This window comes from Paramisgurnus dabryanus, chromosome 11, assembly GCF_030506205.2.
Source record: "Paramisgurnus dabryanus chromosome 11, PD_genome_1.1, whole genome shotgun sequence".
NCBI lineage: Eukaryota > Metazoa > Chordata > Actinopteri > Cypriniformes > Cobitidae > Paramisgurnus > Paramisgurnus dabryanus.
Window position 1 is genome coordinate 27022655 of NC_133347.1, and position 24950 is coordinate 27047604.

Genomic DNA, 24950 nt, shown 5'->3' on the forward strand with positions numbered 1-24950 from the left:
CTGTAAAAAAATTACAAAAGAAAGTAACTTACAGTTACAGTATCTAAAGACCTTTTTACAGGAAAAAATATAAAATGTACAGCATTATGCAAAGTGTTTTTGAGTACCAAAATGAGAAAAAAACTGAACAGATTCCCAGAAGGCTGTTTTTTATAATTTTATTCTGTAAAGACAAAGACTTGTTAATGTTAAATGTTCATTTTTCTTTGAACAAAATGTTGCCAAAATTTAAATAACTATAAATCTACAGTAAGTTACTGGGAAACTACTGCATGACTACAGCAACTTTTTGCACTGCATGTAATGTGTTTACAAGCAAATTGGGGCCACCCCAATCATATTAAACATGTTTGATATTTATAATTTTGAACTGGGATGATTACATCATTACAGATGAATGACAGATGCTGTAGGCAATCATTTTATATATTTATAGAGAGAACACAGCAAACAGTATAATTAAAGTTGTTTTTAGTGATCTGTCATGGAAAAACATTTGTTTTAGGAAATGTCAATTACAAGTACACCAGGAAGTCTCTGGTAGGTCTAGATTAAACCTGCACAGCCGATTAAACATTTGTATAATTAGGGGTATCCTAAATATAGATCTTTCCAGAAAGCACAGTGTGTGTTTAATGATAGGGTCCTATCTTAAGAGAGTCTGCTATAGGATCAATAACTGTTACATATCCTTGACATTTTGATTACATGTCAAGATGAATTCTTAATCTGGTTAAATACAGATCTTTGGTGTCAAACCATGCAGAATGAAGAGGTTTATTATGTAATTGCGCATGTTTCAGCCCCTTACAAAAATTAACCATGGTTTTACTACAGTTAAAAAAACATGGTTACTGTAGTAAAACCATGTTAACCAGAAAATAACCATGGTACCAAAAACCAGGGCCGTGCACAGACCTTTTGAGGGGCATGTGCTGAAACTGAAAAAGGGCACCCCCTCCAAATAAATATCACTTAATAATCATCTTAATAGCTTTATATTTATTCGCTATTAATGATTGAAAAAAATCACTATTAATGAATGAAAAATTACATTTTATGATAGCTTGGCATTATACAGTGCAAAGCATATCTGCCCTTGTAAGTGGGCTTTAACAATTTAGATCCTGGGTGTTTGTCTGTATTAGACCTATTTGTAGTCATGTGTTTGTGAAGTGCTCTTGTGTACTCGCTCTTATTTAATTGTAGAATATATTAATTTTATTTTTTTTCTCTGCTTACATACATAAAGTTACGTGTACATAAAAATATGTTTGAAGAAAAAAAGGTATTCTGTTTGGTTTTATAAGCTAATTTTTATTATTTGGTTAACATGTTTATGTATGTGATTGAGAAGAGTGGGAAATAGGAGATTAAAGATCAAAATAGGAGATTATACTATACTATAGCCATACCATTAGCATATTCAACATGTATCTGCCTACCTGGCAAAAACTGTGCTGACCAGGAACCTTGGTCTTTTGAAGGTGCAAATAACTGCATTACTGAAAAATATACTAAATACTAAATAGACTGAACTCTATGCACTTGATTTCAGAATAAAAAGTTATGAACCAAATAATCATACAACTCCCTTGACTAATTCAAGGCATAAGATACATGCATATACAATAAATTATATCCAGATTGCATACTGTAATGAGTGACAGGGTCTGTAATCCTTGTATCCTTTACATGTTTTTCGTCTCTATCCAGTTTTCCCAACTGGGCATCTGATGTCTAATGGTGCGTTCCAGGCAGGTTTTTAAACCCGTGAGTTACGACTTCAAAACCACGACTCACGACCTTATGCGTTCCAGGCAGCCTGTAACTCGTGTTTTTACAATCTTCTACCGGTGAAAGTGCTCTGGAACGGCAGTCAAACCCGTGACTTCCCACCCGTGAACTCGTACTAGATCGATGTACTCCCAGTTCAAAGTCGTGAGTCGTGGTTTTGAAGTCGTGAGTTACGGGTTACAGGTTGCCTGGAACGCAGCATAAGACCTTTCTAATCTGATATGTTTTTGGTGTTAATGTAGGCTAAACATTTACCCGCGCGGGCGCGTCTTCTCGCGTGAGATGTGTTGACTTTAGTTTAACGATTGAGACGCGTCATGCAAAAAAAGCGGTAAAAACTGACCGTGCATTCCGTATTGTTGTCACGGGTGCCCTTCACATGGGTGAACACTTGTTTAAAAACTGCTCGCGCTTTGTCAAAAACTCAATTTGGTCGCAGTTTGGAGCCCTTAGTACCCCCTGATTGCCCACTCGACCAATCCCGTCTATGGATAATTCGGCTCTGCTCAAATGTATAAAACATGGGCCGTTATAGACATACTAGTGTTTCTTTCGTAATAAGACAGCATTGTACTCAAACAACAAGATATTTATTTACCGTTGCAAGACGTTCAGCTGCCTCTGACTGCTGTGGAACTTCAGCTCGCTGCACTCAGGGGGCGGAGTTAAGAGGTTTGACAGACAGTTTGAGCGGATCAAAAAATATTTAGTTTTTTAATAATTTTATTTGATAAATATATTTGTAAAACACACAGACAGACGTAAATGTTTAACAATAGCATTAATTTATATATTTAAAAAAATAATAAAACACCTCCAAAAAAAGGGCACTTCGGAGTGTAAGGACAAAAAGGGCATGTGTTCTGCACAGGTTGAGCCCTATCTGTGCACGTGCCTGCCAAAAACCATAGTTAAACCATGGTTAGTGTAGTAAAACCATGGTTTTGCTGATAATCAATACACCAAAAAACACGTTTTACCACAATAAAACCATGGCTAATTTTCATAAGGGGTAGATGACACAAATAATCGATTTACTGAATTAAAAATATATAAAGATTGGTTTTATTGTATTTTAATAGACATTTATAACTATATGATACATTTTCAGATATGTTGGACGTGCGTTTGATAATGAAATAATAAAGGAAAGAATGTGTGGGAAAGATGGTTACAGTTTAAAAAAATGTGTGTACTGTGTTTAAATAAAGACTTTAAAAAATAATAAGATACTTTTCAATTACTAAACGATTACTGAAGCGCCCAGATCAACACCAGAGTTAAATGTCATACAGTACACCGCTGCGTTGTGCGCGCGTCAATATCTGTAAAGCACCTCCTTCTTTCCTGAAAAAGTCTCATCTCCTCAGACCAGCAGTTGCTCTCTCACTGTAGAGACAGCATCAGCTCCTCAAACAAGCAGTTGGTCCCTTACCGGAGAGCACAGCATCACCTCCTCAAACCACTGGCGAGGATAACAGTGGCGGAAGATCCGCGCCAGCAGTGAACACGGTAAGGTCAGAAAAGATGCGCTGTGAGGTGCTACAGTTTGACAGATACTGTGTAAGGAAACTTGTGAAAACATTCAAGGTTAACAGATTCTGTTTGTTAAATAGTACAATAGACGTGAAAATCTTTATACAGTATCGTTTGGCGATTCGAAATCGATTGCTTTAATTGTTGGATGCAAAGACATGTTTAGACAAGAAAGATGTTTAATACTTCGGAGTCTCACCTGATATTGGAGATGTCAGTGGTCTGTGCTATAGATCGGATGGATTGTGCAGTAGTTTTTTGGTTAAATCATGTAGTCTATTATTAGGCTATATTCATCTCAAAGACACGTGTACATGCGTGCGCGCGTGCGGGTGTGTTTCTCAATTTTGTGGGAGCATCATTTCTTTTGAAAAATACCTAATGACGATTTCATGACAATGGCAAAATACAGAAGGGTTTGTGCGATGCTGATATTAAGTTAAAAGTAAGGTTAGGACATTGTTGGTAAATTCCTTCCATAATAATGTTCTGGCATGTTTGTGTGACACTCTTCACGTGCATGTGTAGCCTACACAATTGATAAAAAACATCTTGGATGCATGCTAGCTTGTTCACCGTAATCTATTACATAATAACACAATTATACAATCTTCGCTTTTATTAGTGTATATTTTGTAAAGAATGTTTTTTAAATTACTAATATGTATTTTTATTTAAAGATAAACGCTCTTTTACTATGAGGTAGGAGCCTTAACAGCGGAACGTGACACGCACACACACGCGCGCGCGCGCGCGCGCCCACACACACACACACACACACACTGGGTAGGACACACACATTCTGGTTTCCATGTTTTGTGGAGACGTAATGCAATATACTGTACAAACTGTATCCTATTCTTTTCCCCTAACCCCAACCATTCTTTCTGATCCCTTAGATTTTCAAGAAACATCATTTTGTTTGATTTATAAGCTTGTTTCCTCTTGGGGACCTCAAAATGTCCCCACAAGGTCACAAAAATACTGGTATTCCTATCTTTGTGGGGACAATTGGTCCCCACAACGTGATAATTACCAGGTACACACGCACGCGCGCGCACACACACACCAACACACACATACACACACACAAATAACTATTTCACCATAAAAATATTATGTATGCTTTGTTTGTGGTGTTTCTATAACTTTATAAATGTTTAACAACCAAAGTTATCACAAAGTTGTGAAATGCATTTATTTTCATGCATTGTCTTCACACTGGAGAAATAGGCAAATAGTGTTGTTTCCTCAAAATATTCACACTGAACTGTACCCATTATCACCAGCTAAACAGACACAGACTTAAGCAGCCAGTTATATAAAGGAACACAATGTTATAAACAAGATGTGCACCCACCCCCCAAAAAAAAAACAACAACAACCCACCACTGCTGCAAACAGGACTAATGTAAGCTATTTTCCCATCATTAGTGTAAAACTCAATCCAGATAAACGGTGGCAAGGACTGAGACTGATCAATTCATATTTGTTCACTTATTGCTGTGATAATATTAGCCAGAGTTTCAAAGGTAGACATTACACATGCGCAATGTCTCTGTATAAATTACTTGGCGATCGATGGCTTACATTTGTATTTTCACATTATCTGGTGATGATCTTAAAGCCTGAAAATGAGTACACTGTTTAAAATTAAGGGGCTTCTTGATGCCATAGAAGAACCATTTACGGCTAAATGGTTCCATAAGGAACCCTTAACATCTAAAGGAAATGAAAAGGTAAGAAAAAAATGTGGAGCTAAGATGCAAAAGCCGCTAAACGCCACCTCCTTCAAAAATGAGATAATGATATTAGCCGATTGCTCTCAGCACATGTCAATAAAAAACCTTCAAATCAAATGCGCTTAATCCCCACCTCAAGCCATTTAGAAATACCAATTTGTTAGCAGAATCTGCTGACTTTTTTTAGCAAAGTCCTTTAAGTACAGGTAAGATGAATTGGATGAACGATGGCGCGTGAAACAAGCGTGCTTCACATTCAAACTTGGGTGCCTTGTGAGTGCTTGGACCTAAATACAACCCCAATGTGGCAGTCACATGAACCACAGCGCCCCCTGATGTGTAGTTTGTTTCTTCATTCTTAAGCCTGGAGTATAGTCTGTTTTTTATTTGTGTGCGAATGTACACGCACGGTTGAACGCACAGCATAAGTATAGTTTATTTGATTTGTCGGTGAATGCAGACGTTCGATGCATGCATATTGCGACAAAATGCAATGCATCTCCTGGGCTACATATTATATTGTTCAACATGCGCAATGTATATATTGTTATATTGTACAATATATGCTCTGTTTCAAACATTTTTTATCATCTTCTGACAAAAATTGGCTGTATACTTCTGCTTTTACATTGACTTTCATATTTGCAATGTTTCTAGTTGCATCTTTAGTGATTTTGCAATGTCTAATATAGGGATGCGCCGATACCACTTTTTTTGAATACGAGTACGAGTACGAGTACTTGCATTTCAGTACTTGCCGATACCGATACTGAGTACTTAATAAAAAAACATGATTCAAATTTACAGGTAACAGCTTTAGTCATATAATTTAACAAAAAAACAAGTGACTAGTTTTCCAGTTTGTTGTAAACTCTGCCTCTTTGGACAACACAAGAGGCATTAACCCCTTACACGCCACTCAAACATAGACATTTCTCAGACCTTGGTATCGATCCCTGGTATCGGAGGACTTTTAACGAGTACGAGTACTTTAGAAAATGTGGTATCGAGGCCGATACCCGATACCAGTATCGGTATCGATGCATCCCTAGTCTAATATATATCTTGTCCAAAGAAGTGGATTTCATTGAACTGGAGGTTTTTGCCCAAAAGCACTTAGAGGGTTTTGCAGTGAAAGTGACATTTGTGATAATAAGGCATTTCAGCTACTAACTAATAATCTTTTTATGTCCATTAACGTGAAATTTCTAAACCTAAACATAAGAGCCTGATAAAAAGTGCTCATTTACAAGAAAACATGTAAGACACACTATAAGAGGGTTTTGCATCTGAAGCTTTCAAAAAAACCATTTGAAACACACTCTGTATTTTTCTATATTGGTGTCTACATTTATGCATTTGGCAGACACTTTTATCAAACGTGACTTGCAGATTATAAGCTATACATTTGATCAGTATGTGTGTTCCTGTAATTAAATCCGCAACTAATGCAGTGCTCTACCACTGAGCTACAGGTATTTGTTTCTTTGAGTTCAGAAATGATTTAACACAATGACTTGACAATGAACTTTAATTACAAGATTTAAGACATGTTTAACCTAATTCTCTAGAGATTGTCATTGTTTATTTGATACAGGAGAATGAAGAGGTGTTTGCTTTGGGTTTTAGGTGTATCAGTATCCTTACGGTGTATGTCTGTGTGTGAGCAGGCAGGAAATAATCCCTGCTATTAGTCACAGCTCTTAAAGTCGAGGTGTTCCCATGACCCATCTTTCATCTTTGGCGTATTCAAGTGATGGTTGCCTCTCTGATCTAAAAGCCTCCCTTATTATGGTGGATCTGGGAAAGGGAAGGAGAATTCTATTGAGCACTCAAGAAAGAATTTTGGGAATGAAAGTGTCCTCAAAAGAAAAAAAATCTAAACCTTTTACGATTTTGATCAAGTTTCTCATTTGTTACTGTTACATTTCACAAGATGTTTTTGTAAAACAGAAAGGTTCTTCAGATGTTAAAATTTTTTATGGAACCTTCAATGCCCCCCTATGACATCGTAAAGCACCTTTACTTTAAGAGTGTAATGTTTGTAGTGTAAAATAGTGCTCTTTTATAGGGTTTGTTATGGTCCTTTTGATTTATTAACTGGATGCACTTGAGCTGGCATAAATACTTTTGTGCTTATGTTCATGCTTTCTGTCATCCCAGAGTGAACTGAGGATATTTCAAAGAGTATTTGAAGTAAAGACATGTAACCTTCAGTATAGAGGAGTTGACAAATCATTTTTGCACAAAACTTTAATATTTCTTCTTGTTATGCTATTACTTTTTGTTGTACTTTTTTCAAAATATTGAAAAAAAAATCTGATTTCCAATGTGGATTTGAATGCCGCTGTATAGTAAAGGGCATAATTGATTTATTTTAAATATTTTCACCCATTCCAGCTTAATATTGAAATTGATGTAATTCCCTAAACACTGTGGTGTTTTGAGGGAACCCATTTTTTATAAGACCCAATTTGCCTGTCATTGGCAATGCTGTAAGTTTATTCACAGTTGTGTTTGGTGACACTACGGGTGCAGAAATTATAAAAGCTCACGCTGTTTTCGTCCCTTTAAATTGACAGCAGGAGTTAAAACATAACTTTTGATGCATTTGAATGCAAATCATGATTTTCCCATTTGAACAATAAAACCATTAATGAATTTCTGCACCATTCCACGTCACTGTTCATTAACCCTAATAAAACGTGCATGCTCATGAGATGTTTTTCATTTGTCTGTATGATGGTAGGATATGCCACATCTGAGAACTATCAAAGCAAGAGCTCATCTTCGAACCCCCTGCTATGACAGTGTGCACTTGCCTGTGGCGAAATCTCTCATGAATATAGGCGCTCACAGCTAAATGCATGCTAATGTAAGGTTTATGAAGCTCAAAGCGTCACAAAATCTGCAAGTGGTCATATGTTTACCAAGCTACAATGGTAAATAATAAGTGACTAATATAAAAAACTAAAGATAAGCAGAAAATCTGGTAAATATAGACTTACCTTGCAGTTAATGTCGCAATGAAATTTAATATTGTGTTTTTTTTTTATTACTTATCTCTGGGCTTCATTATTTTTTAACAAAATTATGTGCCCTCAATCTTTAAGCAAAAATGCAAATCTCATCCCTTCATTGAAACTTCATGCTGCTGTGCAGACTTGGAGCAGTGCATGCTGGTTAGAAATTTTGTCTGACTTGAGCTGGCACCGAAGGCATGTGACGTATGGTGTCAAAGTACCACAAAGTACTTTTTGATGAATACTTTTCAGTACTGAATGAAATATTAATATATTTCTAATTAACATTTCTCAGTTTGCTTTATTTTTTCACTGAGCCTGTCATTTTGCATTATGAGATTTCCTTTTCCACAAAGGGTAATTAAGACGCTGCCAAAATGTTGCCAAAAGATTTGGTATTTTAGGTACAGTAGTAACATAATTGAACTGCCATTTTTAGGAAAAGCCTTTTTTTGGACAACCTATTTCAGACTTCTAATGCTTTCATAGGCAGTTCAACTTGATTTTGCAACAGAAGAGAGCTCTCTCTGTCTCTCTGTTCTGTCTCTCTCTCTCTTTCTTTCTCTCTCTCTCGCTCTCTTTGTGAAATCAGAACAGATAACTACAGCATTATATTTTCTTTTCATATTCATCAGGATCTCCTGCAGAGCCTCTTAAATATTCATACCTGCACTTGTGTAACAATAGAAATCTTTAGCATCAGGGACCTGCTGTTTAGCTGCTCTCAGCTACTGCACCACCAAAGCCAAAACGACTTATGAAATTCAATTTATACAAACTTTTTTTTAATGTGGAGATCAACGTGACTGTAATGTCATTGAGTGCGTTTACAGTACGTGCACAGAATAAGCGAATACCTATCAAAAATCTGCTTATTTTAAAAAGCTGTTTTCATGCATTTTCATTCAAATTTTCGAGTAAAACTGCGTTAACATGGGTTTTAGAGATTTGTCAGGTTTCTTGCAGGCATTGACATCACCGCCTATAGTAGGGGAGAGCGGGGCACAATCTAATGCTTTATTGTTTTGGCTCAATCATTCAAAATTTTTTTGAGTTTGAATAATTATATTTTTACACAAGCGACACACACATCTCTGCTACAAATGAACATTTGAAGTTTGTTTTTAGTACTTACCATTCTTGGACAATTACACCAAACGTGAACGAAGTGCAGACGTTACAACTTACCCCATAGGTGGGGGGTTAGTTGTTACACTTGCTAAAAATTAAGTTTGTAGGCAAATATTTTAATACTATTTTGTCTATATACTTGAAGTGGATATTGTTTATATATCTGTCCATAATAGACAGGTATCCACACTGTATTCCTTCATCCAGCCCTTTTCTAACAATAATTCAATTATAAATGGATACAAATGTCTAAATATGTGAGAAAAAGCAGCACAGAATAAGCACAAATATGACAAAAAAAAATTTGTCTGGAATAACCATACTACAGTTTCAAAAATCTAATTCTGAGATAATAAGCATCAAAGTCTGATTTTAGCCATTCATTTCATTATGATTTTAATCTTTGACGTGACCTTATTCAATCAATATTAAAGATATGAACAAAAATAAATTTGACACACGATTTTTGATAAGACAGGCACATTTATTTTGTTGGCAGGCAGCAATCATTCGTGTGTAGCCTATTTAAAACAACGGCAAGAATTACACTAACGTTAGCGTTTTCATATCGTACAACTAACACAGCGTTACAATTAACCCCACTGGGACAAAATATTTTCAAGCACACCAAAAAAGTTGCTAAGGGCTGCAGACATATTTCAAAATGATGCTATGTTTTAGTCAACAAGACACTGATTAATGTGACATAGCATTGGATTTGGTATCTTACACACCCAACTTACGAACCGTAAAAAAACATATGATGAAAAAATCCAAAACACTCGTTCATCAATAACTCTCTGGAAAAACATTATACATTTTCAATAATTTGCGGGAGATCGTCTTTTGGCAGCGTGAAAAAAAATACAGGTAAAACAAAACGCTCAACCTTGTGCAGCAATGTAAACAGTCCGTGTTACAACTAACCCCGTGTTAGTTTTTGCCCCGCGCACCCCTACATATAATCAGTGGGAAATCTGTCCTAAGCTATACTGTTGTACCTCTTCTCATGTTTGCAGAACCTGTAAATGTAACATCAGCTTTAATTTTCGCAGTTTCTCTGCAACTGCTTAAGTATATCGCAGAACTTTATTGCGTTACTTTGCTCTTACTTAAAATAAACGTCACACGCGGAGACATGCGCACATGAACGAAACGTCAAAAATGCTGGTTTAGGTGTTTAAATGCAATGTGAAATCAGAGTAATGAGCAAAAAACTACCTGTCCAGATCTGTTTTTGCTTACAGTACGCCGTTTATGGGCTTTCCGCAATAAAAGAAAACAATTTTATGCGTTTACATGACCCCACGCGTTATCAGTTTATTAAGCATAATTGGCGTAAGACTGAGCATGTAAAAGCACTCATTTACAAAATGTGGTTGCAAGCAGTAGGATAACTAAGATAGCTGAATAAATATTTGAAAAATAAGATACGATTGGGTTCCATTTTCAACTTCAAAATAATTATTGTTACTACACAACATATTAGCGAATTACTGTATTTTAGTTGTTAAATTACAAGACGGATACTTTAACGGATCTCTGGTTAACTGTGAGGAATGCAAATGGCAATTTTTTTATGTTATTTTGGCATCTTTCTTTGGCAGTTTGTTTCTATGCTATATACATACATCCGACTTTACCCTTTCAGAAGGGGCATAAATAGTCTGTGCTCCACCATTCTTTTTCATGTGAGACTGTTTACAACACACGACACACAGCATACACGCAGAGTAATTTAAGCAGTCAAAGGAAAAGATAATGCATCTTTTCTTCTTTACGGTAATTTGAAGTGCCAAAAATAACATGACGGTGCATTTTCACTGCTGTGATGAACCGCATTACTGGCACGTGTCCACTTTGCTCCATATATTACAGAAATACAAAATTAAAGCAGATGACATAGGTCTTCAAAAGGGGGCAAGTGCCCTTGCTTCTCCTCTCTAAGGGTCCTTGGCCTGAAAAAGGTTAAAGACCTCTGGCATATGACAAAAATATTTCTTTACAAAAGCGACAGCATTTATTAGTACATCTGATTAATGGTGTGTCTTTCTAACGGGTCTACGAATGAGATGCATGATTTTCAGGAATTTACCCTTTGTGTTTAAAGTGAATGGTGTATAAGGTACAGTTTCTCTCAGATATTGAACAAAGCATCTTCAATAGGAGAAGATTCATCAGCATTCGTTTGAGAGAATCAGTTGAACTGAGACAATAATAAGCTTTATTATGGCACAATGGACTTAGTCTCTGTGATTGATTAACTGTCACCTGTTAACCGTAATGACGCCTGAGATCAATTGTAATTACACTAGTTAGGTATTTCTGCTTGGGTGGATGTTTCTTGACTTAATCAATGAAGGTGGCTGACAGTGTGCTCAAAATTACATTGTTATCCAAAATTACATTGATTATGGCAGAATTAAGTGATGATCACATGATGCTATATCCAGATTCACAGTGGGACACATTAAACATTTTAAAGGAACAATGTGGATGTCTGGATTGCATTGATGGAGATGTTGTGAAGCTCCATCCTTCGCAGTTCACAATTTAGCACTCAGAAGCAGCCTGCAAGATGGGGTGCCAGGCAAATAGATTCAGTATTACATTTACGTATTCACTGTTAGCAGATTTGCATTGTTTGCTGAATTTGGATCAGATGAGACTGATTTCTCTGAGACTCAGTTCTTAATAGATAGAAAAATAAAAGGCAACATTGTTAAACATGACGTCTTGCATTCAAATGCACAATGATCTAATGAATTATGCATTAATGGTGATTGCATCCATTATTATTATTATGGTAATTATGTAATCTCTAAGGCTTTTAATATTTGCACATGATGTTAAATGTCATTTGGTTGTTTGTTTTCATGCAGAACTACACTTGAAATTCCTCCAGTCTCATGTGAAAAAGCCTCGTGGGACTCGTTGGATTTAATCAGGGTTATTTTGTCCGTCTCTTCATGTTGAGAAACTGACTGGTTTCTTTCCCAAAGAAAAACACAAACTAATGAAATGCATGATTTGGATGTGCAGTATACTTTGAGTAGCTTTGGATGAAGCATCTGCCAAATGGATTTAGGTAAATTGACTGTTTGACTTTATAGGCTTAGGATATTTTTCAATTAGAGGTGATGTCATTTATTTGATTTTAATCTGACTTTTTCATGTTTAAGTGCAATTGGGTTCCCAGTGCTTCCTATCAACCCAGATCAACCCAGTAACTTAGTTTTGGTAAACCATTCTCTGTGAAAAAACGGGTCATTGAAATTGGGCTCCCCTTGTGATGTCAGAAGGGGATAATACCGCCCCTTAAGCTCCACTATCTAACCACAGCACTACCATTTAGTGCAGAGATCAGCTCATTTGCATTTTAAAGGACACACCCACAAACGGCACATTTGGCTCAATTTCAAATTCACTATTTTTATGCTACTGTAAGCGCATGCTGCACATGATTTCTTGGATCAGATTTGCACACTACACAACATATTTTATAGTTTTTATTAAATTACCAGAACATTTGTTCCAAAAGAATTCTCTCTTACATGAAAATTAATTAAACAGAAACTATTTCTTGCAATTTGATTGGCTGTTGGGCTGTGTGCTTATGTGCAGGCTCACTGACTATTACAGTATAAGCACAGAGCACAATTCAAGCACTGAGAAATCAGCAAAACCCATCAGAGAATGGAAGAGAAAAGAGTAACAGATAGATCAGAGAGGATTAGCAACACTGGTTTAATTATCAAGTTTTTTTTGTGGTTGTGTGACAAAGTGCAGTTTCCGGTTTTGGGTGCTTTTCTTTGCCTGTTCCAGCAAATAGGAATTTTTAAAGATAGTTTCATAGCAGTTTAACCAATTTTTTGTATGGTATATTAGGATGCACCAATATATCGGCCTATGAATCGGTATTGGCAGATGCAAACAATTTTTCCCAATATTGGACATCGACTGATAGTTTAAAAACACCTGATGATCAGGGCAGATTAAATCCTGACAATCAAAAGGGGCAGAAACATGAGATCAGATCTCATGTTGTGTAATTATTTTGAATTGGGTGACAATATTCCCTTTCACACATACAGTCTTTACTGGTAATTTACTGGTAAATTGCAGTTAACAGGTCATGTGTGAACAGAACATTTTTGGTAAATCGGTGCTGCCAATTTACACTGAAAAAATTATTCATTCAATTTACTCAATTTTTTAAGGTAAGTGCGGTGGTTGCAATCAATTTATTTAAGCTACATTTAAACAAAATGTTTTAATTTTATTTTAATTTACTTTTTTGTTTAAATGTAGCTTAAATAAATTGATTGCAACCACTTACCTTAAAAAATTGAATAAATTAAATGAATCATTTTTTTCAGTGAAGTAAGAGAGGTTGTAAGATTACCAGTAATTTACCGGTAAGCACTATGTGTGTGATACTGACGTGTGAATGATGTCTTAGTGATAAAAAGACGGAAGGTCACTGCGTGTGTGAACAGCACATTTATGTATTTACTGGTAAATTCATTCTGGTAAATTCATGGGTATTTACCGAAATTACTGTGTGAAAGAGGCTAATAACAGCAGATTTTCAGTTTGTATGCTCTGCACATATGATTTCACAACGTAATAATTTAAAACAAGGACTAAAAAGCAAAACTTTCTGTATCATTCGTCATCGATGATCAAATCGTATCGGCACAGACATTTTATATCTGTGCATCCCTACACAGTAACAGTAGAGAGTAATAATTACAGTACTATTGTGCTATTATTATACATGTTTTACAGTTTTTTACTGTTTTAAAATCTGTTACAGTGTTTGTGATATATAACAAGAATGCGCATATAGACTTTTCCAGTTTATGTCATTAATCTAAGCATTAATTTGGGATTTTTGTCCAAAACTGATTTCCAATAATTCCTTTTATTTACCATCACCTTTGCTTAAAGTAAACTATTATATAAACTATTAAAGAATGTATATTTTCTGCACAAAATATACATTTTTATATTCATAAAATGCTTATTTTACATTGTTTACAATGCGGCTCAGTCATCCCATAATTGAATTGATTGTGATAATTAGTTAAAGGCTAAAATTAAAACATCGCCACATGAGAGGAGTGCTGTCAGCACCAGCCAAGCAATATCACACAATTATCTGGCCTGAGAAAACATGATAAGTTGAAACTCTACAGTAAAAAAAAATATGTGTGTGTGTGTGTGTCTTAATCATCTTTTCCTCATATCATTATACCACAATAACATGTCACCTAACAACAACCGCATCAGTGGCAGCCGTTGACTTCTCTTCCAAGGGGCACGAATTCGAAATATGTGCATAATGCATCATTTCAAAATACTTGCCTGCTGCACACCCATCAAAAGGGTTTATAATAAAAGAGACGCTCACATTCACAAAATACTGTGCACCCACAAAAAAAAGTCTGGGTTCCACTAAACTGCATGCCTCCTATATTGCCTAAATTGCCTTTTATGGAGAATGCACTGGCATTGGTACTGTTGCTTTGATAGCAGTTAATCTTACAACAAGATAGTAAAATTAAATTTGACAGACATGCCACAACATGTTGACAATTAACAGGAAAATAACAGCATTTCCCAATGGTGCAGTAGATGATCATTAAGAGCCTCCTAAAGCCCAAAGTACTGTAGCATAAAACCAAAGACTTCAGTCAAAACAGCAGCCAAGTGTACAATTTGTGTAAAGTTAAATGTGACAAGTGAAGTCAAGGATCGTTTTAAATCAAGCATATGTTTTCTTGATGTTTCTTGAATATAGTGTAATATAGTGTATCTTTTATAAATACAATAAAAAAAATTTGCATTTGTGTGTGTGTGTGTGTGTGTGTGTGTGTGTGCGTGCGTGCGTGCGTGCATGCGTGCGTGCGAGAGAGAGAGAGAGAGAGAGACAGAAAGTATGGGTGCAAATAATGAAAAGACTTAAGTAATTGCCCCATTAGATGCTGTTGTCTCATTTCTTTAATGACAGCATTATTTTATTTTTCTTAATGTTATGTGCCATGAGAGACAATCACTCTGGTGTGCTTTTCATTATTTTCACCTAGGTGGTATATCAGGTTTTGGTTATATATCTGTAGTTTTTTTCCAATGGGATATGGGATGGAACAACACCATCTATATATGGTCTGATATGAGCCTTACTCTTTACAACAGAAGCTCTGTCAGAAATGTGCACTGAGGTCAGACAAAAGCTTTACGACTAGCTCGCATGTGGTAGAGCTGTATATTTTTATATAGGAGGAAAAGCCTGTCTTTTTATTTTATTGTTATCATAAGCTGTTGTGATAAAGCCGATAGTGATGAGGATTGAGGCTTTAGGCTTTTCTTTGTATTTTCTTTTATACTGAAATATTTATTGTATATCACCAATCATTCCAGAAAATACAGAGATGTAAATTTTGGTCACTTGAATACTTTAGTGTCCTTAGGGTTCCTAACAGTACACTTCTTATTTGAATGTTCGAGTTTCTGCAGCAGGGTAAATATAATGCACCAATTTTCTGTGTGTGGGACACCATTGGCAGTTCTGGGTCACTTTGTGTCTTATGCAATATCGTTCTTATTTTAAACGTTACACTGTAAAAAAATGCTTGTAGAAATTACAGTATTACTGGCAACTAGTTGTAACTAGAGTAACTTACTGTATATTTTACATTTATCTTATTTAGTGGCAACAGTTTGTTCAAAGTTAAATGAACATAAAACATTTTTGGTCTACAGTAATTTACTGGCAACCAACTGCATAATTACAGCAAATTCTTTACAGTGTAACTACGGTCTTTTTATAAATTTTTTTGAAGATGCCTTAAAGAAAGCTTAACATGTGTTATTTAATATTACACTGCTCTCTAAAACGCTTGATTCTGATTGGCCAGTCATGAGATTACGAGGCATGTTATTCTGAGATAATAACCACCTGAAACTAATAACACACGGCTGCAAATCATTTTGACGGACATCTTGTCTTATCTAAACTCTTTCCCCACAATTGATCTCGTAAATTAAAAGAAAACATTTGCATAAAAAAGTGTTCCTGATGCATTTTTATGTTAATCTGCAATAATTTTTTTATTATTATTATTTATTTATTTAGCTCCATTAGCTGCACACAAGCAACTACTCTTCCTTCAGTCAAAACAACCCTACATACAGTCTAAGATTTTTACACCAATATTCAATATTTACCCAATTTATGAAAAAACTGAAGCCAAAACGTTATTTACAAATTTTAAACTATGTGTATGTTTTGATAATTCAGAATCAGATCTCTAACACAAATACCTTCACAAAAGTGCGATTATTTTAAAAAAACATATTTAAAAGTTTCTAAGCAGAGAAAAAAATATAGATATGATGAAATGCCCCCCCCCCCCCCCCGTTTTGTTTGTTTGTTTGTTTATTGTTTGTTTGAAAGCAGGGGATCTGTTCTTTCATTTGATATTTTTTATGTTTATATATTTTTAGAAGAAAAATCTCCTGGAAGGCGTTTTTGTGAAACTTTTGTGAAAATCACAAAAATAAACGTGTTTTCCTCACGGAAGGTCTGCATTCGTTAAAAATGAGCAAATAAATATTTCAAATCAATATGTAATGTTCCTTACTTATGTGGTAAATAGCCATATAATAAGCGGGATAATGTACAAGTAAGTTTTTACCGCGAAATAAGACCCTCGGTGTGATACAAGACCCTATGAAACAAGAACGCATATTCGTAATTTATCACTTACATTTTAAAGTTTATTCAAAAATTCAAAGTTTAATCAACTTTCTTGACTAGTGAGGAGTTGCTATAAATTAGGGGTGCCCAACCCTGCTCCTGGAGGGCTACCGTCCTGCAGACTTCAGTTCCAACCCAGCTCCAACACACCTGTCTCAATATCAAGCAACCCTGAATACCTTGATTAGCTGCTTCAGCTGTGTTTGATTGGGGTTGGAGCTAAAATCTGCAGGACGGTAGCCCTCCAGGAACAAGGTTGGGCACCCCTGCTATAAAGGATAAAAATTAAGTTGTAATAACTTAAAGAAACACGCCGACTTTTTGGGACTTAAGCCTATTCACCGTATCCCCCAGAAAAGTTAGATAAGTTCATACATAATCTTTTTATCTCCATGCATTATTTTGTCACTTTTTGGGAGCAGTATGCTAGCTGGAGCCATTTACTTCCAGTCTTTGTGCTAAGCTAGGCTAGCGGTGGCTGTGTCAGACACAGTTATGAGACGCACAGAGATGAAAAGGGTATATATGGACTTATCGAACTCTGGTGAATAAGCTAAAGTCCCAAAAAGTGGGTTTGTTCCTTTAAGCTAATTCAATTTTATTTTTAAAATTTATAGCAACTCCTCACTAGTCAAGAAAATTGAAATTAATTGATAATTCAGTTGATTAAACCTAAAAACGTAAACATTTTTACAGAATATGATGTGAAAAGTCGCTTCACTTTTGTGCACACACCATAAGACTTGACAGACACCCCTAAGGAACATGTTTGAATTTGCATGACACTTCTAAGCAGGCGAAATTCACATTGATTAAGGTATAAATGCATTTATATGTATGCATATGTTTTAATTAAATCTGCTTGATGTTTCCGAATGAAGTGTTTTACTAATGATCTTAATTTTTTCTCTCTGCAGGTTTTACAGGTCAACAGTTCTGAACCACAAGAGAAAACGCTATGAGACAATTTGAGAACAAATAAAAATTGGTTTTGTGGGAAAGAATCGTATATTGGACAATTCTTTGCCTCCTTGCCTCCCTGGAGTTTAATTGCAAAACCCAGCAAGACTTCCTCAAATCAACCAACACACTTTTAAGAGAAACTGCAGCAAGCCAGAAATAAATAACAATCTGTTTGCCCTCACTGACTAGTAGCGATGCATAGCGCTCATCTTTACAACAGCACCAAGGGACTTTGGGACGAGGATGATTGTCCGCCATCCCTCAGCAGCACCACTTTTCTCATTGTAGCCTACAGCGCAATGCTAGCGGTGGGCTTGGTGGGTAACACTTGTTTGGTTTTGGTTATCACACGACAAAAAGAGATGCGTAACGTGACCAACATCTTCATCGTGAACCTCTCGTGCTCTGATATCCTGGTTTGCCTCGTGTGTTTACCGGTCACCATTATCTACACACTTATGGATCGGTGGATTCTGGGCGAAACTTTGTGCAAGGTGACACCATTCGTCCAGTGTACGTCCGTGACGGTTTCGATCCTCTCGATGGTTCTCATCGCCCTGGAGAGACATCAACTCATCATCCACCCGACCGGATGGAAACCAGTCGTCAGACACTCTTACCTGGCCGTAGCGCTTATCTGGATTGTGGCGAGTTTTATCTCCCTTCCTTTTCTTTCGTTTCAAATCCTCACGATATCTCCCCTGCACAACCTCAGCCTACCGTTCAACCCCTTCAGCAATCAATTCATTTGTATCGAGGAATGGCCGTCCGGAGGTTATCGGCTAGTTTATACCACCTCGCTACTGCTGTTCCAATACTGCCTACCGTTGGCACTCATCCTAGTCTGTTACTTCCGAATATTCCTGCGCCTGAGTCGGCGCAAGGACATTGTGGAAAGGACACGAGGTGAACGGCAGAAAAAGGCCAAAGGTTCGAAGCGAATCAACGCCATGCTGGCCTCAATCGTAGCGGCGTTCACGCTGTGCTGGTTGCCGCTAAATGTCTTTAATACAGTTTTTGATTGGAACCACGAGGCAATGCCAACGTGCCAGCATGACACTATTTTCTCAGCTTGCCACCTCACTGCCATGGCGTCGACGTGCGTTAACCCTGTGATCTACGGATTCTTGAACAATAACTTTCAGAAGGAGCTGAAATCATTGCTTTACCGATGTCGCTGCTGCGGGTCGCCCGAGAGTTACGAAAGCTTTCCGCTGTCCACTGTCAGCACAGGCGCTACAAAGGGGTCTATCCTTAGCAATGGCTCCGTCTGTAACACCTATCAACCACACAAGAAAAACAGTTTCGAATCGAAAGAGATTGTTTAAACAGTGCTAAATATAATGCTATGTATATATGACAGTAAGCATCCCGCTTCAAAAGACTGAATCCCAATTTGGAGTAATGAAAATGTTCACAAAGAAGTCCTTAAACACATTAAAGACTGGCCGGGCTTTGCCGAAGAGGACCAATTTCCAATGGACCTTTCTGTAAATGTATATTATTGACTGTGACGAATATTCAGCTTGTTGGTCTCGGCTTGAATCGTAAGTATTCTCAGTATTGATGCACAGAGTGATTCTTCATGAGATATGTTGAAATACGTAATAACAAAGTAGTTAGAGGTCTTTTATTGTTATCTTTGTTCAGACTAGGCCTGTGTAAAAATATGGAACATAGTGATAGCTGTGGACTGGACTGTTGTGGTTAACTGTTAAAGTACGGGCAGAACTAGCACTGTGTGTATAGTATGTAGTTTTATAATACACCTACATTTATAATGTAGTTAACTGAACCTGGTTTGTATAAGCTTTCCGTTCTTGCAACATTTCAAACTTATATGTACTGCTATGATTTTTTGTGCTTTATGTAATTTATCCTGAATGTTAAAGCTGCAATCTGTAACTTTTGCCACTCTATCGCCATCTATGTTTGAAACATAAAATTGCAGGTTGCTTTACATCAGGGCTAGTCAACTGGCGGCCCTATTTCAAAATCAGCGTATTTACCTTAAAGCCACCCTTTCCAATGTACATGACAAATGACAGCCGATAAACCAGAAGGAGAGTCGTAAATGGACTGCGTAGGGTGCCAACCCTCTGCGGGTGCAGAAGTGATGTATGTCAGTGTGTTCAATGTGTGCAATGTGAAAATTATTAATCCTTTTTTGTTTAACTTTATCAGTAACATTTGATACTTAATGAGATTGAGTACTGATAAGTAAAATATTAAGTACAAATATATTTGTAGATTAAAGGCTTTTTTCATTCGCTGAAATTAGCTTCTGTTCCATGTTGACACCGATTTACGATTAAAACTGAAATGTCATTACGACTGCCACTAGGGGGCGAACTCCGACAGTCGTGTCTGAATGTAGTGTACAATGGAATGGCGGTTTAGCTTATATATATCTTTAAAATATTAAAAAAGAAAACATGAAGTGCAATTTTAGTCATTATGAGAAGACGGGATATGTTGTGAATACTTGAAATGTAAAAATTGATGTTAAACAGTTATAAACAAAATAAGTTTAAGAGCTCTGCATTATAGGTAGTGCTATAATTAGAATACATATAATAGGTTAAAGTAAAAATATATAAAAGGTAAAAATAGGGGTAAAAGTTTGACCCGCATCATATTTAAATTTTTAAAATCTGACCCTTGAAGTAGAGTAGTTAAAGACTCCTGCTTTACATACTTAAGCTTGGAGGATAGTCAAGAGTGAATGCACAGGGAGCATAGTTTATTTGACTCATACGTGTAAACAGATGTTCGACGCATGTGCATTGCGATCCAATATATCTCCAGGCCTAAATACTACATATTCCTGTACACAAAGTATGCGCTGTTACTAAAACCTGGCTATTCTGTACTATGCGTACACTATTCTGATGACGAAATTTGCATCACATGCACATAAACAGATTGCAGCGTTAATTCCTATCATAGTACACAGTTTCTTTTTGCTTAGTGCCTATATTTGACAAAGCTATTCAAGTCAATTCCATTCTTCTAAATTCCATTTTAAGATAACATTCTGGATTTGCATTGTCGCTTGTCCGTAGTTTTAACAAAAACTATTTGCATGCTGTAAATAATATTGTATATACATTATATATTTATATTATTTTTACAGTATATGTGTGCACCATATCATAACTGTTAAGTATATATTAACGCCCTGAAACATATTGAAGCGCCAAATGTAAGATGTCTGTTCACATGAAACAGTATGAAGAAGTAATTTAAAGGTGCAGTGTGTAGATTTTAGCGGCATCTAGTGATGAGATTGCAACTGGCAACCAACTGCTTAGTCCACCACTCACCCCTCCCTTTCGAAACACATAGAGAAGCTACAGTAGCCGCCACAGGACAAACATCTCATCGTCTAAGACACCGTAGTGATGAAATGCGAGAAGTTTGTTCTTTAAGGTCTACTGTAAAAACATAATGGCATGATATGGCGACTTCTATAAAAGTCATTCTGAGGAAATAAAAACATAACTATACATAATATATTTATGTATATTATATTGCATTACTGTCAAGAGATCCTCCTAAAAGTTATACATTGCACCTTTAAGGTTATGATTTATAAATATTTACTGTTTTAGCACTAAAGATAGATATAAATTGGCACTTATACATGAATGTACAATAGTGCTACATGGATCATTTACACATATGAATCTTGCTGTTCTTACTGTATATTTTTAGTCCTTTGTTATTAAAATATTGCTGTAATATTTCAGTTAAAATGTGTACAACATTGTAAAAAAGCATTGATGTTAAATCAACTGATATTCTTATGTTACTTGAACTTAACAAATTAAGTTAAACAATACTTGTTAACTTGTTATTATAAGTAGGTTGAATTGACTTTTGACTTTTTCATTTTTTACAGTGAATTCAGTGCCAAAAGCAACAACGTGTTTCCATGGTACTGTCACAAAAACTCCCTTAATCATGCAGTTGTCCCCAAAATTCACACTTTCATAGACTGTTGGGTATAGCGGTTGGGATGGGTTCGCCATGCTTTAGGAAATGTATTGTATATGCATAACAAGACGAGTTTAAGCATTCCTAAAGCATGACTTGAGTTTCTAAAGAGTTACACTAACGTTTGGCCATAAAAGCATTTTACCTTCACCTGGAAAAACTCAAACATTCAGTCAACATATACAAAGATATTGTGTTTTACAGTATATTTTGAAGCTTCAACCCTTATCAGTAGTTTTCCTTCGTCTCTGTCTCTCTCTCCATATTTTCGTATATGTGCTTTTATACATCATTTTCAACTGGAAAGCCAGCTATGTTGAAATGTGGGCCTGCATTTCAAAAGTATAAGCTTTGAAATTGCTTTGAAGTATCGAATCAGTATACTTTCTTTTTCCTTTTATTTCTGAGATATTTTGTTGGCCAAGAACATGTGTGTCGGAGGTCAGCTAGCTTTTGGCATTTCACGGTTTCTGTGCGGCTTTAAAATATAAGTAGCACTTTTATGCCAAAAATTAGGGATGCACCGAGACCACTTTTTTGGAGTACGAGTACTTGCATTTCAGTACTTGCCGATACCGATACCGAGTACTTAATAAAAAACATGATTTAAATTTACAGGTAACAGCTTTAGTCATATAATTTAACAAAAAAACAAGGGACTAGTTTTCCAGTTTGTTGTAAACTCTGCCTCTTTGGACAACACAAGAGGCATTAACCCCTTACACGCCGCTCAAACATAGACATTTCTCAGACCGTGGTATCGATCCCTGGTATCGGGAGACTTTTAACGAGTACTTTAGAAAATGTGGTATCGAGGCCGATACCTGATACCAGTATCGGTATCGGTGCATCCCTACCAAAAATCATTAGGATATTATGTAAAGATCATAATTTATAAATTTCCTATCTTAAATATATCAAAACTTTATATTGTGAGTGGATGCAGTTACTAAGGACTTCATTTGGACAACTTTTTTGAGCTGTATCTTGGCCAAATATTGTCCTATCATAACAAACCATACATCAATGGAAAGCTTAATTTTCAGACGTATAAATATCAATATCCCCTTATGACTGGTTAACACAACACAACATGTGTCATTGACATGCGCAGCGCACATGAATGTACCATAGTCTACTTTGCTTTACGAAATGAAATGTGTAATGAAGTTCAGAAATACAAGCTTGTAAGAATTCTGTTAAGCCAAAAATGTCCATAGCAAATATACGTTTATTAAGGAATATCATCGTTTAGGAAGAGTAGATACCCAGTTTGACCAGAGGTGAAATAATTTGTATAATCATTTGTACAATGCCCATTTCATTTGACTGGATTAAGTAATAACGTATAAAAATGACCAAAGTTTATATTAAACATATATTGATGTTTTTTCTTGAATGTACATTAAAATGATTTTAACCTCTCCATGCCTTGCATTTCTTTTGTGTCTCAGACCACATCTTAGACTACATCGGTATGAGTCATGTACCTCATTAGATTTACAAACATTGTTAAGCAATTAGGAGTAATTATCAAATGAGATTATTGTATGACGACTTCCTACAGCAGACAGTCTGACCACATGAGTATGCAATCGAGTCAGTCTGAATACACCAAGAAATAAAAATAAAAATATACTTTTATTGAAATATATGTTAGCCCATACTTCACATGTGACAACTAGCCCCAGTCTTCTCACCCTGAAAGTCTAAGGTATTTTCTGGTAGTGAATCGACCTGAATAAATGAAGTTGAACCAATTAAAATAAGTTTTAAACGTCAACACCATGGTTTTAGTTCGTACAGTATATTCATTTCAAGCTATGGAGCAAATTTCCAAAATAATTGGGATAAATAACAGAACAAAAATTTTATGTGAAACAGAATTTAGTTTAACAGAATAAATCCTTAGGAGGACCTTAATGAAACATCTCAATAAGTTTTAATGAATACAGGCCTAACTTATAGATAAATGATCATTCATATTTCCTCTTCTATGCTAGACCTTAACTAAAACCTTTATTAACACACATACCCTCCCTGTCAGGATTTAACAAGCCTTGCCACAGCAGTTCAATTTTACATTTAATGAGTGTGAGGAAAACCTTCTAAGATTTAGACAAATAATCTGACAGCATTCGTGTAATAACCGAGAAGGAGAGTTGACTGTACAGCATGAGCTGAATTAATAACTCTCTCTTATTTTAATTTTCTCCCTTACCATCCACCAGCTCATACCTATAATAAGATCTGTTTTCCCACCTTTTTTCTGTGTTTTTACCCTCACACCCCCCTTCTTATGCTTCACTTTTTGCAGTAGGATTCAATTTTCACCTTTCTTCATGATTAAACCTCATGTCTTATTCATAGGTTGCCCAATCTGCCTGGGTCTCCATATATACAGTAAGACATGAAACATAAACCAGAATAAGTGTGGATAACGGACTCAATGCAGCAGAATGTATATACATTTTTATCTCAATTTGTTCAATAGAGTGAAATTTCAAGTTTAAGAGCTTTGTGTTTTTTTTATGTTCGTGTTTTGGTTTACTTTGTTGTGAGGAAATAAACATTATTGGGACATTGAACTATACCCAGTACTTCAGATCACACATGACAATTCAGTTCAAGGCCCATCTAACAGCAGTCATTTGTGTATCTAAATGCAATAACAATATGATGCACAATTGAACTAAACACTAAATGGGTTTACTGAAATGTTCTGCAATAGAAAATGTTATTATAGCTGAGAGGCAGCTCTCCAACCTAAAGCAATTATACTGAATAGCAATCGAAGCACAGCATAAAACATACAAATAAAGTAATTTGATTTGAGAAAAGGAGAGAGAGCTGAATTGGTTGGCAAAAAGATCCTGCATCTGTTTTGTGAGATCTGTATGAGCATACAACTTGCCGAGATTTACAAGTGAAACATGGACATTATTGACTAGACAGCAAACAAGAACATGAGCCTACTGCCATGGGCTTTCCTCG

The 24950-nt window shown here is 36.0% G+C and overlaps 1 protein-coding gene across 1 annotated transcript; it reads left to right on the forward strand.

Annotated features, from left to right (window-relative positions):
* Positions 1–3180: 3180 nt before the first annotated feature.
* Positions 3181–23354, forward strand: npy8br (neuropeptide Y receptor Y8b). The gene is made up of 2 exons (XM_065247651.1): positions 3181–3309; positions 17912–23354. The coding sequence occupies exon 2, from the start codon at positions 18152–18154 to the stop codon at positions 19283–19285; it is 1134 nt and encodes a 377-aa protein (XP_065103723.1). The 5' UTR covers positions 3181–3309; positions 17912–18151; the 3' UTR covers positions 19286–23354.
* The last annotated feature ends 1596 nt before the right edge of the window (positions 23355–24950 follow it).